This window comes from Aquarana catesbeiana, linkage group LG02 (assembly GCF_042186555.1).
Source record: "Aquarana catesbeiana isolate 2022-GZ linkage group LG02, ASM4218655v1, whole genome shotgun sequence".
Classification (NCBI taxonomy): Eukaryota; Metazoa; Chordata; class Amphibia; order Anura; family Ranidae; genus Aquarana; species Aquarana catesbeiana.
In genome coordinates, this window is record NC_133325.1 from 554378299 (window position 1) to 554395143 (window position 16845).

At 42.0% G+C, this 16845-nt stretch overlaps 1 protein-coding gene across 2 annotated transcripts in view; it reads right to left on the bottom strand.

The window, feature by feature from the left end:
- Positions 1-16845, bottom strand: part of CACNA1S (calcium voltage-gated channel subunit alpha1 S) — a 243247-nt gene that overhangs the window by 47567 nt on the left and 178835 nt on the right. For both annotated transcript variants that reach the window (XM_073615976.1, XM_073615975.1), the window contains one exon: positions 2397-2549. In XM_073615976.1, the coding sequence (XP_073472077.1) occupies positions 2397-2549 (153 nt within the window). The remainder of the gene's footprint in view (positions 1-2396; positions 2550-16845) is intronic.

Here is a 16845-nt window from a genome sequence, read left to right on the forward strand (position 1 = left end):
AACCCACTGTTCCAAACCGAGAAGACAAAAAACAGAAATAATTGAGTGACACGATGAGACAAAAGGAGGTGTTGATACGTTGGATCAGATGGTTTGTACTTACAGTACTAAACGAATGACCAGAAGATGGCCAATGGTTATATTTTATAAGATGTTGGATGTTAGTGCTATCAAAGCCTACATTATCTGGATGTCGCTAAAACCAGACTAGGATGCAAGTAAATTGCACAAAAGGAAGGTTTTCCTTGGGATGCACTGGCTGGAGTATCTGAGGGGCCTGACATTCCTCAAACTTCTACAGAAGAACCACCAAGAAAGAAAGTACATTGCAGTATCTGCCCTAACAGCAAAGACAGAAAAGACAGTGAAGACAGAAAAACTCGAACAGTGTGTTGTTTGTGAAAAAAAAATGTCAAGAATATCTGAAAGTGGTGCGTTTGAACTGTGGACAGTGAAACTTTTTTTGTCATATTAGCATAACTTTTCTAACTACCTATGCCCTACACATCAAAATTTCTTGTTTCTTTCAATTGACAATTTCTTTATCAGTTTTATTGTTATGTGTGAATTTATGTGCAAAATAATATAAGACAAAATACTCTTCACAGTAGGTGCTCAAAATATGGAGAATACACTTTATTATCACCAAATGAGTAAGCATTTCTTAGTATTTCGTAGTTATTCAAACTTTTACTAGCTAAAATTATAATCAAAATTCATAATTACCCTGTATCACAATAAAAATAATTATACTAAATGTACCAACATTAATTCATTATATGTACCAAACTATAGTACAGTTCCCATAGTACAGTACTATAGTACTGTGCCGTCATAAGGGGCGGGGTCACCAGGTGACATCACCCGGTGACCACACTCCATGCCTATATAAGTCATTGCGCACCGCTCACACAGCATTACAGCGGGAGAGAGCATCGTGTCAAAATCAGAAGAAAAGAGGGAACAAGACGACGGAGAAGACCAGGCCACCGCTAGCAAAAGAGCAGAAGATAGCGGAGGAGCGTGGCAGAAGAACCGGAGAGCGGGAGAAGAACCGGACACCAGGAGAAGAGGCCGGAGAGTGGGAGAAGAACCGGACACCGGGAGAAGAGGCCAGAGAGAGCGGAGAAGTCAGAACAAGACCCCCGAAGTTGGAAGAAGACCCCCGGAGCTGCCTAATAAATTACTTTTAAAACCTGTGTAGTGTGTTTTTTTTATTGACACTTTTTTCCCCAGGTGAATGGGTAGGGGTACGATGTACCCCATACTCATTCACATAGGGTGGGGGGCCAGGGGCCTTATTAAAGGGGGCTCCCGGATTCCGATAAGCCCCCCGCCCGCAGACCCCGACAGCCAATGGCCAGGATTGTCGGGAAGAGGCCCTTGTCCTCATCAACATGGGGACAAGGTGCTTTGGGGTTGGGGGGCCGCAGGGCGCCCCCTCCCCCAAAGCACCCACCCCCCATGTTGAGGGCATGTGGCCTGGTACGGTTCAGGAGGGGGGGGGGCGCTCGCTCATCCCCACCCCCTTTCCTGACCGGCCGGGCTGCGTGCTCGGATAAGGGTCTGGTATGGCCGTTTTTTCAGAGTAGGGGTTCCCCTTAAAATCCATACCAGACCTAAGGGACATTGTCACCTCCCTCTCGTGCTCGCTGCAATAGGAAAATGTGTTTTTCCTATTGCAGCGAGCGTGAGATGTACAGTACCCTGTCGCCGAGAACCAGCGCGATAGGATCGCACTGGAAACATTCTCGCGGGCAGGTGCTGTAGCTGCCCTTGCGTCGTATTTGGTCGGACCAGTATACAGACGAACGGGCTTCCCGATAGGAACTGGGTCCGGTGGAGTTCCAGCGGGAAGATTTGAAACAAGTTCCAAATCTAAAGTCTGTCGGATTTTCAACCGAAACTGTCCGTTGGAAGTCCAATGAAGCCCACACACGGTCAGATTGTCCGCCTGATTCGGTCCGTCGGACCAGTACGGTCGAAAAGTCCGCTCTTGTGTACATGGCATCAGAATGCTGCATTTACCCAAAGCCTGTTGACAAAGGACCCTAAAATGAGTGAAATAGTTTTAATCATCCAGCAGGTAAGGATAGCATATGGAATTAAATCATTAAGTTGATATTCGACTGTGAAATTAAAGCTGTTCTTTTTCAATATACATTCTTATAGAATACATCTCTTGCACTTTTACTTAAACTACTAAACATAATGAGGGCAATTTACTAAAACTGGAGATCTTATTGATCAGGTTTATCTATATTTTATTGCAAAACATTTAGTTACATTTTTGTGGGCAACATGTAAGCAAAGATTTACTAACATGGAAATTTCAGTAATATTAACCATGTTCAGATTTAATGCACTAATATTTTTAATAAAAAGTTTTTAGTGACCTGGAAGGATTTTATAAAGGTCCAGAGCAGAGTCCTGACTCCCTCTCCTCGGCTCAATAACTTCACCAAACGTAGAACACGGAACAGCCGGAAGAAAGTAATTGAAATTCGTGAAGACTCTTCTGCACCTGGGGTTGCAGGGATACCCGGAGTCTAGAGTGATATAATTGAGAAGAACTGTTATTAAAATATTTCATGTGGCATCACCAATACTGCCAAACAACTAGAGCATCTGAGCTCTGACACTTTAGACATTAGAAAGGAATACAAAAGAGTATAATGCCAAATCTTCTAGTAACGACAAGTTTGGATAATTGTTAGCTTATGATGTGCACATTATTATATACAATATTCTTCTATTTGAAGTTCTTTCCTTCAAAAATCTGATAACCTCCCAACATAAGTGTCATACTTGAGATGTCATGTGACCATGGATGCACTACCACTACATAGTTCCTCTTTAATTCCCGTTTGCAGTAAGACAAATCATACTGCACAATTTAATAATAATGGTAAAATTAGGAAGCTGAAGGACATTAGCAATATACAGCTGTTTTACAGTATATAAATCTTTAGAAAACATGCATAAAATGGACATTGTGGAAGTAGAAAGAAATGATGCTAAATTCATCATGTAAAGATGAACTATAGGGGGGAAATATTGTATATAATGCAATCTGTCAATAGAATTAACACAGTCATTTTTGTTTTTGTGAGACTCTCCTGTAACGGTTTTATTACATGTTACAGGTTAATCCTTCCAGCAAATGTAGTAGTTTTCCACATTCTAAATCAGGATGCCAATGCTGATTATCTTGGAATGAAATTGTGTATTGGCCTTGTCACTCTGTGGACAGTCTAATGCCGCGTTCACACGGTCGGAATTTCTGACAACAAATGTTCGATGTAAGCTTGTTGTCGGAAATTCCGACCGTGTGTAGGCTCCAACGGACATTTGCTGTCGGAATTTCCAACAACAAAAATTTGAGAGCCGGATCTCAAATTTTCCGACAACAAAATCCGTTGTCGGAAATTCCGATCATGTGTACACAATTCCGACGCACAAAATTCCACGCATGCTCGGAATCAAGCAGAAGAACCGCACTATTGAATATCGCCTTTCTCGGCTTGACGTATATGTGTTGTACGTCACCACGTTCTTGACGTTCGGAATTTCCAACAACATTTTTGTGACCGTGTGTATGCAAGACAAGTTTGAGCCAACGTCCGTCAGAAATAAATCCACGGTTTTGTTGTCGGAATGTCCGATCGTGTGTACACGGCATAAGACTAATGCAGAGGTGCGCTCAGTGAAAAAACACTTGGAGTTAAATATACAAAGTTTATTAAAGTTGTAAGTTCACAGGTGATGAGTAGAGCCAACACATTTTGGGGGAAATACCTCCCCCTTCATCAGGACTAGTGTACAAGAAAACATTAAAAACAAGCTTTAGGCATCTCAAGATGACACTGTACAAAAGTAAATAACTCAAATATTGCCATGGATTACTCAGTGAAAAAAGTACATATATATATATACAGTGGGGCAAAAAAGTATTTAGTCAGCCACCAATTGTACAAGTTCTCCCACTTAAAAAGATGAGAGAGGACTATAATTATCATCATAGGTATACCTCAACTATTAGAGACAAAATGTGGAAACAAATCCAGACAATCACATTGTCTGATTTTTGAAAGAATTTATTTGCAAATTATGGTGGAAAATAAGTATTTGGTCAATATCAAAAGTTCATCTCAATACTTTGACCTCTGTCATTGCCAACAAAGGATATATAACAAACGTTTTCTGTAAGTCTTCACAAGGTTGTCACACACTGTTGCTGGTATGTTGGCCCATTCCTCCATGCAGATCTTCTCTAGAGCAGTGATGTTTTGGGGCTGTCGCTAGGCAACACGGACTTTCAAGTCCCTCCAAAGGTTTTCTATGTGGTTGAGATCTGGAGACTAGCTAGGCCACTCCAGGACCTTGAAATGCTTCTTATGAAGCCACTCCTTCGTTGCCCGGGCAGTGTGTTTGGGATCATTGTCATGCTGAAAGACCCAGCCACGTTTCATCTTCAATGCCCTTGCTGATGGGAGGAGGTTTGCACTCAAAATCTCACGATACATGGCCCCATTCATTCTTTCATGTACACGGATCAGTTGTCCTGTTCCGTTTGCAGAGAAACAGCCCCAAAGCATGATGTTACCACTCCCATGCTTCACAGTAGGTATGGTGTTCTTTGGTTGCAACTCAGCATTCTCTCTCCTCCAAACACGATGAGTTGTGTTTCTACCAAACTGTTCTACTTTGGTTTCATCTGACCATATGACATTCTCCCAATCCTCTTTTGGATCATCCAAATGCTCTCTAGCAAACCTCAGATGGGCCTGGACATGTACTGGCTGAAGCAGGGGGACACGTCTGGCACTGCAGGATCTGAGTCCCTGGCGGCGCAATGTATTACTGATGGTAGCCTTTGTTACTTTGGTTCCAGCTCTCTGCAGGTCATTCACTAGGTTCCCCTGTGTGATTCTGGGATTTTTGCTCACCGTTCTTGTGATCATTTTGACTCCATGAGGTGAGGTCTTGAGTGGAACCCCAGATCAATGGAGATTATCAGTGGTCTTGTATGTCTTCCATTTTCTAATTATTGCTCCCAAAATGATTTCTTCACACCAAGCTGCTTGCCTATTGCAGATTCAGTCTTCCCAGCCTGGTGCAGGTCTACAATTTTGTTTCTGGTGTCCTTCGACAGCTCTTTGGTCTTCACCATAGTGGAGTTTGGAGTGTGACTGTTTGAACTTGTTATCAGTATAAAAGACTCCTGTCCACAACCTCAAACAGGTGCCATTAATACAGGTAATAAGTGGAGGACAGAGGAGCCTCTTAAAGAAGAAGATACAGGTCTATGTGAGCCAGAAATCTTGCTTGTCTGTAGGCGACCAAATACTTATTTTCCACCATAATTTGCAAATAAATTCTTTCAAAAATCAGACAATGTGATTGTCTGGATTTGTTTCCACATTTTGTCTCTCATAGTTGAGGTATACCTATGATGACAATTACAGGCCTCTCTCATGTTTTAAGTGGGAGAACTTGCACAATTGGTGGCTGACTAAATACTTTTTTGCCCCACTGTATATATATATATATATATATATATATATATATATATATATATATATATATATATATATATATATATATATATGGGCAATAGAATATCATAAAAAATGCTCAGAGCGTTTTGACTCCTGATGCACACTTCACTTGGGTAATAGGTATTGCTATTGTTAGGTAGTTGTTAGGTAGTGCTATTGTTGTTGCTATTATGATAAAATGTCTATAACCAATCGTGCAAATACAATTGAATGTAAAAATGACAATAGCAGACAGGGTGATGGGGTGGAGCTGGAGAGTAGGTTTGCTGGGGAGGAGGGGTTTTGACTCACTCTCAGATGTGGAATCGTTGGAAGAACGTCCCTCCCTCCCGTCCTTATGGTTCACGGAATTCTGAGTTATTATCTTCTTTGGTATGCTATTGCGGTTTGGGGTCCTTGACAGGGGTCTAAAATCTGGTCTGATTTGGTAAAATGGTGGGGAGCCATCCGAGGTATGGCATCCTCTAATTGGTGGGTGTTTGAGGTTGGCTGGGTCAGCCCCCGAGGCAGTGCTTAGTGGCTGGAGGCTCATCCCTGCTAAATGGTGCCGCAGGCACAAAAGTTCATAGTAATTTGGTACTGTCAAGGACCTGCAACCAAGTTTAACTGGATTATGTTATGTTGGTTAAAATCTTGTTGTTTAATAAAAGGCCGTGTCGGCAATTTTAACTCCACAAAAGAGTAGTGTGATTATTGCTAGGAGGAGATTTGGAGAATGTGGTTGGGAAATTTAGATTAATAAGGTGAGCTCTGAACTACCCTAGTCATGAAGATAGTTTGAGCATGTCTGTTGTCATAAAGGTAGTGCTCGAGGTGTGCCTGCTGTCCGATTTTCATTACTGGGGTCCAGATGTCTGTATGTAAGGCTGGGATGCAGGAGATGCCAGAGACGCGCTTGAAGCACACAGCTCCTTCTACTGACCTCCTTGTAGAGGCCAGTAGAAGGAGCTGTGTGCTCCGAGAGCGTAGTCTAGACTCTCAGTTCTCTCCAAGATCGAGGTCCGCCCATCCGGTGACGTAATTTCCTCCTGTGCAGTCCACATCGGGGGCTTGGAATCCCTGGACTTCCTGGATGCCTCCAGCGTCTCTGGTGTCCCAGCCTTACATCCTACAGACATCTGGACCCCAGGTGTGAAAATCGGACAGCAGGCACCCCTCGAGAACCAACTTAATGACAACAGACATGCTCAAACTATCGTCATACCTGTAAGTGCAATACCTTTGTGTAATAAACGTGTCGTTAATACTACACTTAGGTGCGCCTCCCCCTTCTTCTCATTTGTTTTTATATACAGACACCCCTTACCTGCATAGGCAATTTTTGTATTATATATTTAGTATGATATAAATATTAGTTTTAATACTAGTAAAACCCTCAGGAAACTATTTCTTGTTCAATGCTGCTGGCTCCTTCAGTGCTGCTTCCCCGAACTTTTGGTTCTCACTGTACAGAGGTAACACGTACTGCCGCCCTAAGCTAAGGGGCTGTGTGTTTCTATTGATACACACAGTGTAGGGAGATACCAGCAAGAACGCCTCTATAAAACACTGCAAGAGAAAACCTGTGGCATTAATAATGGCACCAGCTTAAACTGGAACATAGGCATACTCAGTAAGTGATTAAATCAGCTGCTGAAATTTCTTTAAAAAATGAAGATTTAATATCACTTTAAATCTGCCCTTGCACTCTTGCCCCTTGCCCCTCTTTATATAAGATTTTCCAAGGCCTGAGATAAATTAACTTTTGTGTGCATGTGCAGGAGTTACATTATCTCAGTATTCCACTCAAGATAACCAAACATCCAAAACCCGGAAGAAGCCAGTGAGAATATGTTGGTGTCAAACAGTTAGCCTGCAGGTGTTGCAACACTGTTTAGGAGGTAAGTATCGTTCCGCTTCAAAGAAGGTAGAAAAATAATGGATCTACTGGCAGGACCAACAGATCATATATTATGTTACATGGGGAACTTGGAAAAACAAAAAATGCTGTGTTAACGCTAATGACAGATTGATCAAGTGAATAAATACAATTTAATAAACAATTCAATTTCTTAAAAAAGCAATTTACTTAATGAAAAAATACATCATACAAAGTTATAATACTATAAAGAGGGTCAATATTTTTTTTTTCTTTGAGGTTCGTTGCCAAGACATGGAGCCGCAACGAAGACTTAAGCCTCGTACACACGATCGGATTGTTGGCCAACAAAACCCTGGACTATTGTCCGAAGGGTGTTGGACCAAACTTGTCTTGCATACAAACGGAAAGGAATTGTCGGCCAACAAATATGAACGTAGTGATGTACTACGTTGTTTTTCAGCTCTTTAACGCCACCCTTTGGGCTCCTTCTGCTAATTTCATGTTAGTAGAAGTTTGGTGAGTGTTGATTCGCGCTTTTCATTTTGTGCTTCTCAGTTAGTTTCTGAACGGCCATTCATCAACCAGCCATGTTGCGGAATCGGAGGAGATATTGTGTTATTTATTATTGGCCTTGGAGTTATTGCTTAGACATTATTTTTTTGGTTGAATAATGATTTGATTTGATATATTTTTGGATGCATGGAATGCACTTTTTGGTTAAGTTCTATTGGGCAGATAGCATGTCTAATTTTATTTGTTTTCTTTTTTTAATGCACAATAAAAAAATTGTGGAGAATAATACTTGGCTATGTGTTTTACTTCAAATGACAGTTTGGGAGTAGGCAATTAGTTACATTTAAAAAATACAATGTAAAATAGACAAGGGACACCAACATAGTTGTATCTTTGATCTTAAAAACTACGGGATAATGGTGTTGTGGTAACTTGCCCAAATAAAAAAAAAATAATAATATTATTCTTGATATCACTAGATAAAAAAAGCCTTTGAAAACTTGTTTGCAATAACTCCATCAGTATCACCAGAAAAGCAGCTTCATTATTATCCCATTAAAGAAGAAGAGAATGTGCGCTGCATTTCGAGATTTCATAATTTGCCACGTCACGAATATTAATTCTCAATTACGAATGCTAGTTTACAAGACAGACCGCTTCTGGCTTGTCCTTGCTTCCGAGCATGCGTGTTTGTCCTTTGGACTTTTGTCCGATGGACTTGTGTACACACGCTCGGAAAATCTGACGACAGACATTTGTCCTCGGAAAATTTTAAAACCTGCGATCCAACATTTGTCAGCATAAAATCCGACGACAATAGTCCGATGGAGCATGCAAACAGATTTTCCGTCAACAGCCTGTCATCACACATTTCCCGTCAGAAAATCCGATCGTGTGTACGTCTTGCCATGCATTATACAATTTTCTTGTACAATTTTCCTTTAGATTTACCAAAACCATATAATATTAGGTCAGTTCTAAACACTTTCAATTTGTATGCAATCGGGCAGGCCCTTGTACATAGTTAAAGGTAAATCTAAAGGAAATTGAACAAGAAAATTGTATAATGTATGGCCAGCTTAAGGATTAAAGGCCATACCTAATGATTTTGTAAATGCCTGATGAGGGAACTTAATGACAGGAGCACAGTGGGAATACAGGACGAAGCAGTAATTGAAATCTAAGCACAGTGAAAACATGGCACACAGGGGAACAGGTAAAGGGTCAGAGTAGACCAAAAATGAATATACCACATTGCCAGCTAATGGAAAATGGCTATAACTTGGAAGCTGAGGCAAGCAGTGCCTTGTCTTTGCCAGAACAATTTAAGTTATAGAAGAACTGTTATGCTCCGTACACATGGTCGGATTTTCCGAAGGAAAATGTGTGATAGGACCTTGTTGTCGGAAATTCCGACCGTGTGTAGGCTCCATCACACATTTTCCATCGGATTTTCCGACACACAAAGTTTGAGAGCAGGATATAAAATTTTCCGGCAACAAAATCCGTTGTCGGAAATTCCGATCGTGTGTACACAAATCCGACGGACAAAGTGCCACGCATGCTCAGAATAAATAAAGAGATGAAAGCTATTGGCCACTGCCCCGTTTATAGTCCCAATTTACATGTTTTACGTCACCGCGTTTAGAATGATCGGATTTTCCGACAACTTTGTGTGACCGTGTGTATGCAAGACAAGTTTGAGCCAACATCCGTCGGAAAAAATCCTAGGATTTTGTTGTCGGAATGTCCGAACAAAGTCCGACCATGTGTACGGGGCATTATGGTAGGACAACTGACGGTATGTGACCCATGGGAAATACAGAGAGACAGATAAGAACTGGCAGAGCACTAGTACACAGCAGGCAGTCAGGAACGTAAATTCATAACTAGGAGCTACAAAAAACACTGACACACAGGATCAGAATGAAAACCAATACAGACAAACAAGGTCAGAAGCCAAAGCTAAAAACATTTAAATTAGGATGTACAAGACAGAAGAGCTTAACGCAAACATGGAAACCAACAGAAGCTTAGATAAGAAAGTAAGAATAAATGGATCTATCCAACACTGGCTGGATTTAAGAGTGGAGCCCCTATATTGCTGCAAATACAAAAGAAATAATACGCAGGTGAGAAAGGGTAGAAAAACAGATTCAAAACTTCAAAGAGGAACACACACACAAGGTCACAACATCTATTAATTGTAAGAGATAATGTAAGTTGAAATTAGCAACTACCTACTTTGGAAACATTGGTTGGGTGATACTGTAGGGGTGGTTTAAAAAAAAAAAAAACTAGACTAAAAATGAATAATGGGAAAAAATGGTGGAGGGCGGATAAATCTTGTACTCTAGTTATATCATGACACTAAACTATCATACATTTTGCTCCCCAGAACACAGATTGAGGAATTTCCAGTTCAGACAGGAGACCATTAATGTCTGCAAAGTTTAATTTGTAAAAGAATGCATTGTGATAATTATCTGCATTTCTTTAGCCCTCTTTTATTCTATTGAGGACAAAGGTTTTTTTTTTTGTTAAAGATCTGAGACCTTACACACATAAAGAGTGGCCAGACAGAAACAGGCAGATATCTTCCTGACAATAGTGGGCAGTCAGATATTTGCCATTCCTTAAAGCATTTGTTACCACAACATTTCATATTCCTGATATGTGCCTGCTGTACCATGTACTTGTATGATAAAATACCCCTGTTCTCTTTGTATTGCTTCCTTGTGTGAAATCCCTGGTGCTCCTGCCAGTCCCTCTGCTTTCCTATTAAAAACTGACCACACTAAGCAGGAGAACACGCCGTGGTTAGTGTGCTCTCCTCCAATGATCAGACTTGTCCTGGCAAACACCCTCTGCAAGCCTTTCATTGGGAAGATCAGTGTGCTGCTGCTTCGCAGGTCTTATGCAGCTGACAACAGAGGGAAGGTACTACTCACTTATAAAAAAGGGAAAAAAAGGTAATTCGAATGTTTTTATATACAAACATGTTTTGTGTTTTTATTTCTATTTTAAACTCAATGGGTTGTTTTACATGGTGATCGTTTATAACCACTTTAAGTGAACCATTAGAGTGCTGGGTCTTCACATGTTTCAAACTTTCCAGTAACAGTAGAGCATGTGTGGTGTTTTCAGTCTTCACTTGTCTATATTAAAGCACTGTGCCCACTGCTCACTGTCAAGAAAAAGTGTGTGGATCACTTGGTAAATTTGGGCCATTTACGCCAGCTTAAGTGTTCTTTTTTTTTTTCTTAAACTAAACAGACTGTCTAGGATAACTGCCAAACAATGTAGAGGCAGATATTGAAGAGATATAGTCAAGACTAGGGATGAGCCGAGCACACCCCTGTTCGGTTCGCACCAGAACATGCGAACAGGAAAAAAGTTTGTTTGAACACGCGAACACCGTTAAAGTCTATGGGACACGAACATGAATAATCAAAAGTGCTAATTTTAAAGGCTTATATGCCATATAATTGTCATAAAAAGTGTTTGGGAACCCGGGTCCTGCCCCAGGGGACATGGATCAATGCAAAAAAAAGTTTTAAAAACAGCCGTTTTTTCGGGAGCAGTGATTTTAATAATGATTAAAGTGAAAAAATAAGAGTGTAATATCCCTTTAAATTTCGTACCTGGGGGTGTCTATAGTATGCCTGTAAAGGGGAGCATGTTTCCCGTGTTTCGAACAGTCTGACAGCAAAATGACATTTCAAAGGAAAAAAAGTCATTTAAAACTACTCGCGGCTATTAATGCATTGCCCGTCGACAATACACATAGAAGTTCATTGATAAAAACCGCATGGGAATTCCCCACAGGGGAACCCCGAACCAAAATTAAAAAAAAAAAAATGACGTGGGGGGTCCCCCTAAATTCCATACCAGGCCCTTCAGGTCTGGTATGGAAATTAAGGGGAACCCGTGCCAAAAAAAAAAAAAAAAAAAACAGCACTGGGTCCCCCCAAAAATCCATACCAGACCCTTATCCGAGCACGCAACCTGGCAGGCCGCAGGAAAAGAGGGGGGGACGAGAGAGCGCCCCCCCTCCTGAACCATACCAGGCCACATGCCCTCAACATTGGGAGGGTGCTTTGGGGTAGCCCCCCAAAACACCTTGTCCCCATGATGATGAGGACAAGGGCCTCATCCCCACAACCCTGGCCGGTGGCTGTGGGGGTCTGCGGGCGGGGGTTTATTGGAATCTGGAAGCCCCCTTTAACAAGGGGACCCCCAGATCCCGGCCCTCCCCCCTGTGTGAAATGGTAAAGGGGTACAAAAGTACCCCTACCATTTCACTAAAAAACTGTCAAAAATGTTAAAAATGACAAGAGACAGTTTTTGACAATTCCTTTATTTAAATGCCTCTTCTTTCTTCTATCTTCCTTCGGTTTCTTCCTCTATCTTCTTCTTCTTCTGGTTATTCTGGCTCTTCTGGTTCTTCCTCCGGTGTTCTCATCCAGCATCTCCTCCACGGCATCTTCTTCCCTTCTTCTCCTAGGGCCGCTCCGCATCCATGGTATGGAGGGAGGCCCCCTCTCTTCTCTTCATCTTCTTCTCTTCTTCATCTTCTTCTCCGGCCCGCTCCGCATCCATGTTGGCATGGAGGGAGGCTCACACTGTGTGACGCTTCTCCGCGGTGACTTGACGGGACTTCCCTGTGGCATCACGGGGAATGCCACAGGGAAGTCCAGTCAGGTCCCCGTGCGTCAGAGGGGGCGGGGTCACTGGGTGGCCCCGCCCCTCGTTATTTAAGAACCGTCAGAAAAGGAGAAGCGTCACACAGCGGGAGCCTCCCTCCATGCCAGCATGGATGCGGAGCGGCCCAGAGAAGAAGATGAAGAAGATGAAGAAGAGAAGAGCGGGAGCCTCCCTCCATGCCATGGATGCGGAGCGGCCCGAGGAGAAGAAGGGAAGAAGACGCCGTAGAGGAGATGCTGGACGAGAACACCGGAGAAAGAACCAGAGGAGCCAGAAGAACCAGAAGAAGAAGAAGAAGAAGATGAAGGAAGATAGAAGAAAGAAGAAGCATTTAAATAAAGGAATTGTCAAAAACTGTCTCTTGTCATTTTTAACATTTTTGACACTTTTTTAGTGAAATGGTAGGGGTACAACCCCCTTACCATTTCACACAGGGGGGAGGGCCGGGATCTGGGGGTCCCCTTGTTAAAGGGGGCTTCCAGATTCCGATAAGCCCCCACCCGCAGACCCCCACAACCACCGGCCAGGATTGTGGGGATGAGGCCCTTGTCCTCATCAACATGGGGACAAGGTGTTTTGGGGGCTACCCTAAAGCATCCTCCCAATGTTGAGGGCATGTGGCCTGGTACGGTTTAGGAGGGGGGGCGCTCTCTCGTCCCTCCCTCTTTTCCTGCGGCCTGCCAGGTTGCGTGCTCGGATAAGGGTCTGGTATGGATCTATGGGGTGACCCCACGCCGTTTTTTTTTAATTTTGGCGCGGGGTTCCCCTTAATATCCATACCAGACCTGAAGGGCCCGGTATGGAATTTAGGGGGACCCCCATGTCATTTTTTTTTTTTTAATTTTGGTTCGGGGTTCCCTTGTGGGGAATTCCCACGCCGTTTTTATCAATGAACTTCTATGTGTATTCTTGGACCGGCAATGCATTAATAGCCACGAGTAGATTTAAATGACTTTTTTTCCTTTGAAATGTCATTTTGCTGTCAGACTGTTCTAAACATGGGAAACATGCGCCCCTTTACAGGCATACTATAGACACCCCCCAGGTACGAAATTTAAAGGGATATTACACTTTTATTGTTTCACTTTAAGCATTATTAAAATCACTGCTCCCGAAAAAACGGCCGTTTTTAAAACTTTTTTTTTGCATTGATCCATGTCCCCTGGGGCAGGTCCCCAAACACTTTTTATGACAATACCATGCATATAAGCCTTTAAAATTAGCACTTTTGATTTCTCCCATAGAATTTTAAGGGTGTTCTGCGGCATTCGAATTTGCCGCGAACACCCCAAATTGTTCGCTGTTCGGCGAACTTGCGAACAGCCGATGTTCGAGTCGAACATGAGTTCGACTCGAACTTGAAGCACATCCCTAGTCAAGACTGGGGTTATGTACAAATATTAACATAATGGTGCAGGCATAGATTTGAAAAATCATATTTTCACTTTAGTTATCCTTACATTGTCTAAGACTGACTTTTTAAGCAGAGCCAGAGGTGTGAAGCCCCCTGAGGTTGGCCATTTCTGTTCTGTTTCCTGCTTGGCCTTATTCTCTTTTCTGCACTACAAATAAAAGCCAAAAACATATTCCTATTTTATGCTCTCCCTATGTGGCTCTGTTGCTTGATAGCTAAACTGAGATATCTTGTCTGGCAGTAAAAAGAACAGTAACTGCCAGACCTTGGGGAAACTCTGATCCTTAGCTCTGGAAGTCAACTTAAGAAGCAGATTCTTGCATGACTTTAAGTGTAAAAAGTGGAGCCTTAGGGGTTTATAGATTTAAAATAAGAACTCCCTTCTTCACTGGGCTAAACTGTAATTTATTGGAAGTCTATATTTGTGTGCAGGAGTAAATTTAACACCCAACAGAGCAATAACATAGGGTGATGACACCACTGCTGGCTCTATATTAGATTAAAATAGGAATTCAAGATAATTTACAGGTTTTTTTTTTATTTCCTCATTAGTTAAATTTAGTGCTAAAATACAAGTTTTGCATATTTTCTTTTCTTGTGGTTATGCTCATCTGTGTCCTTGTAAAACCTTTCACCTAGCCTCTAAATTATTGCATCTGTTATTTTGAAAAGCCAGTATAGGCTTAGGTTAAAGTGGTTGTAAACACTCCTTCCTGACTTTTAACTATAGGTAAGCCTAGAATAAGGCTTACCTATAGGTAGTGGAAATATCTCCTAAATGTGCACCGTTTAGGAGATATTTTACTTGTCATGCGCCGATGGTGTAATCGGTGCATGTGCTGTGAATAAACCGACCTCCATGCCGTTTCTTCCCCAGTGTGTGCCGTCACTCGGCTCTGACCAGTCACAGATCCGGAGTCCACGGCCCCCGGAAGGAAGAGGGGTGGGACGTTTTTAGATCAGTGGAAGGCTGTTCCTTGTTTCTTTGTTTATATTGACAGTGCATGAGTTGTAGCTGGTGCCTGGACCTGTAAGTGCTCCCTGCAGGTGATGGAAAGATGTGGTTGGCTGCCTGGGAGGCGAAGGGATTTAGGCCTTCCCCTCCAGTGATGGAAGGACACCAGCGCATCAGATGAGAAGCTGCTTGGAGTTTGAGAAACCCACTAGGCACCAGGTAAAGCTAGACATAAATAAACTTGGAGAGAGAAGGGCCACAGTGGAAACTTGCCACTAACACTGCAGCCTAAACCTTATCCGCCTCCATTAAGCTCTCAGGAGTGGTCATCAGCAGACAGACAGGACTCAGGTAGACTATTAACAGATGTCAGATTTGAGAACATCCCTTTTGACCACCCTCTTGTGTGTTGAATGTTGCTTATATCTGTTTGAGGGTATTACTGCTCTTTGGATCCTTAATGAAAAGGAATATCCTTGCCCTCTTACTAACTGCTGGTTTAGGACACTTTGCAAAGATACCATTACCCATGTAAATTACAAATATCTTCTTTTCTGTTAAAAAAAAATTCAAATACCTTCACTTGAGGGTTGAAAACTCCTTTTTTTGAGTTTAAAGGACTCCACTACCCGCAGACTCTGTGGCAAGTTTACGCACTAGGCAGTGATTAGTGTGGGCTAGTAGATTGTATTTATGAGTTGTAGTGTTGTTGCTTGCAGTGTCATTTCCTACTCACCTAGAGCATTTGAGGCAGGACCTTTCACAGGTGGCAAAATGAGCAAACATCATGGTCACTTCATTTTGTAGTTGTATTGCCCCACTATCACTGTATTGCTGCTGTTATAATTTATCATATTACTTTTCTATTACTCATTTGTAGGGTTTGTTCATGCTTTAATAAACCCCAGATATCTGCCACTGGTGTTTCTGTGTACTGCTGGGTTCAGTCACAGTGCCTTAAATTGTCTTATGACTTCCCTCAATTGCACATTTACCCTTTTCTTCAATAGTTCCTTTGCTGGATTTACCCATAAACACCAGATGGGGCCAGGCAAGGGAAAACGATAAAGAAAAAAGTAACTATGATGTCTAAATTCTGTGCTTTATTCTCACCCAACACCCACGTACACCCACCACGTATGCCCTTCCGAAGGCGCATAAGGACATTACTAATCCCCCTGGGAGACCCAAAATTTCTGGTAATGGGTGCATCTCAGAGGGGATTAGTCAAGTTATTGATCAACACCTTAGACCACATTAGCGTCTTATACCAAAGACACAATCCATTTATTACAAATTTTAGAGAACATGGAAATTCCCGAGTTGGCAATACTAGTGACAATAGACGTTGAATCGCTATATAATGGCATCCCCCATGACCTAGGAGTTGCAGCTGTTGGCCGTGTACTACAGCAAAGATCCAATCACGAGAGAAAATTTAATAAGTTTATACTCCATATGTTGGACTTCATCTTGAGACATAATGTATTTATGTATAAGAGTTCCCACTACCTCCAGGTACAGGGTGTGGCTATGGGAACGTGTTGCGCCCCCTCATACACCAACCTGTACCTGGGGGAGTGGGAAAAGGCCTTTTTACTAGATGATCAGTTGACCATCTACCCACGACATGTTGTCATGTGGCAAAGATATATAGACGACATATTTTGGGTGTGGGATGGCCAAGAAAACATTTTAAAACATTTCTTGCATCAAATGAATTGTAATGAGTTTAATTTATTTTTTTAAAATGGTCTATGATCATTGCAAAATAAATTTTTTGGATATTAGTATTTCGATAAAACCAGGATGGTAGACTAATTAGTAGTCTGTT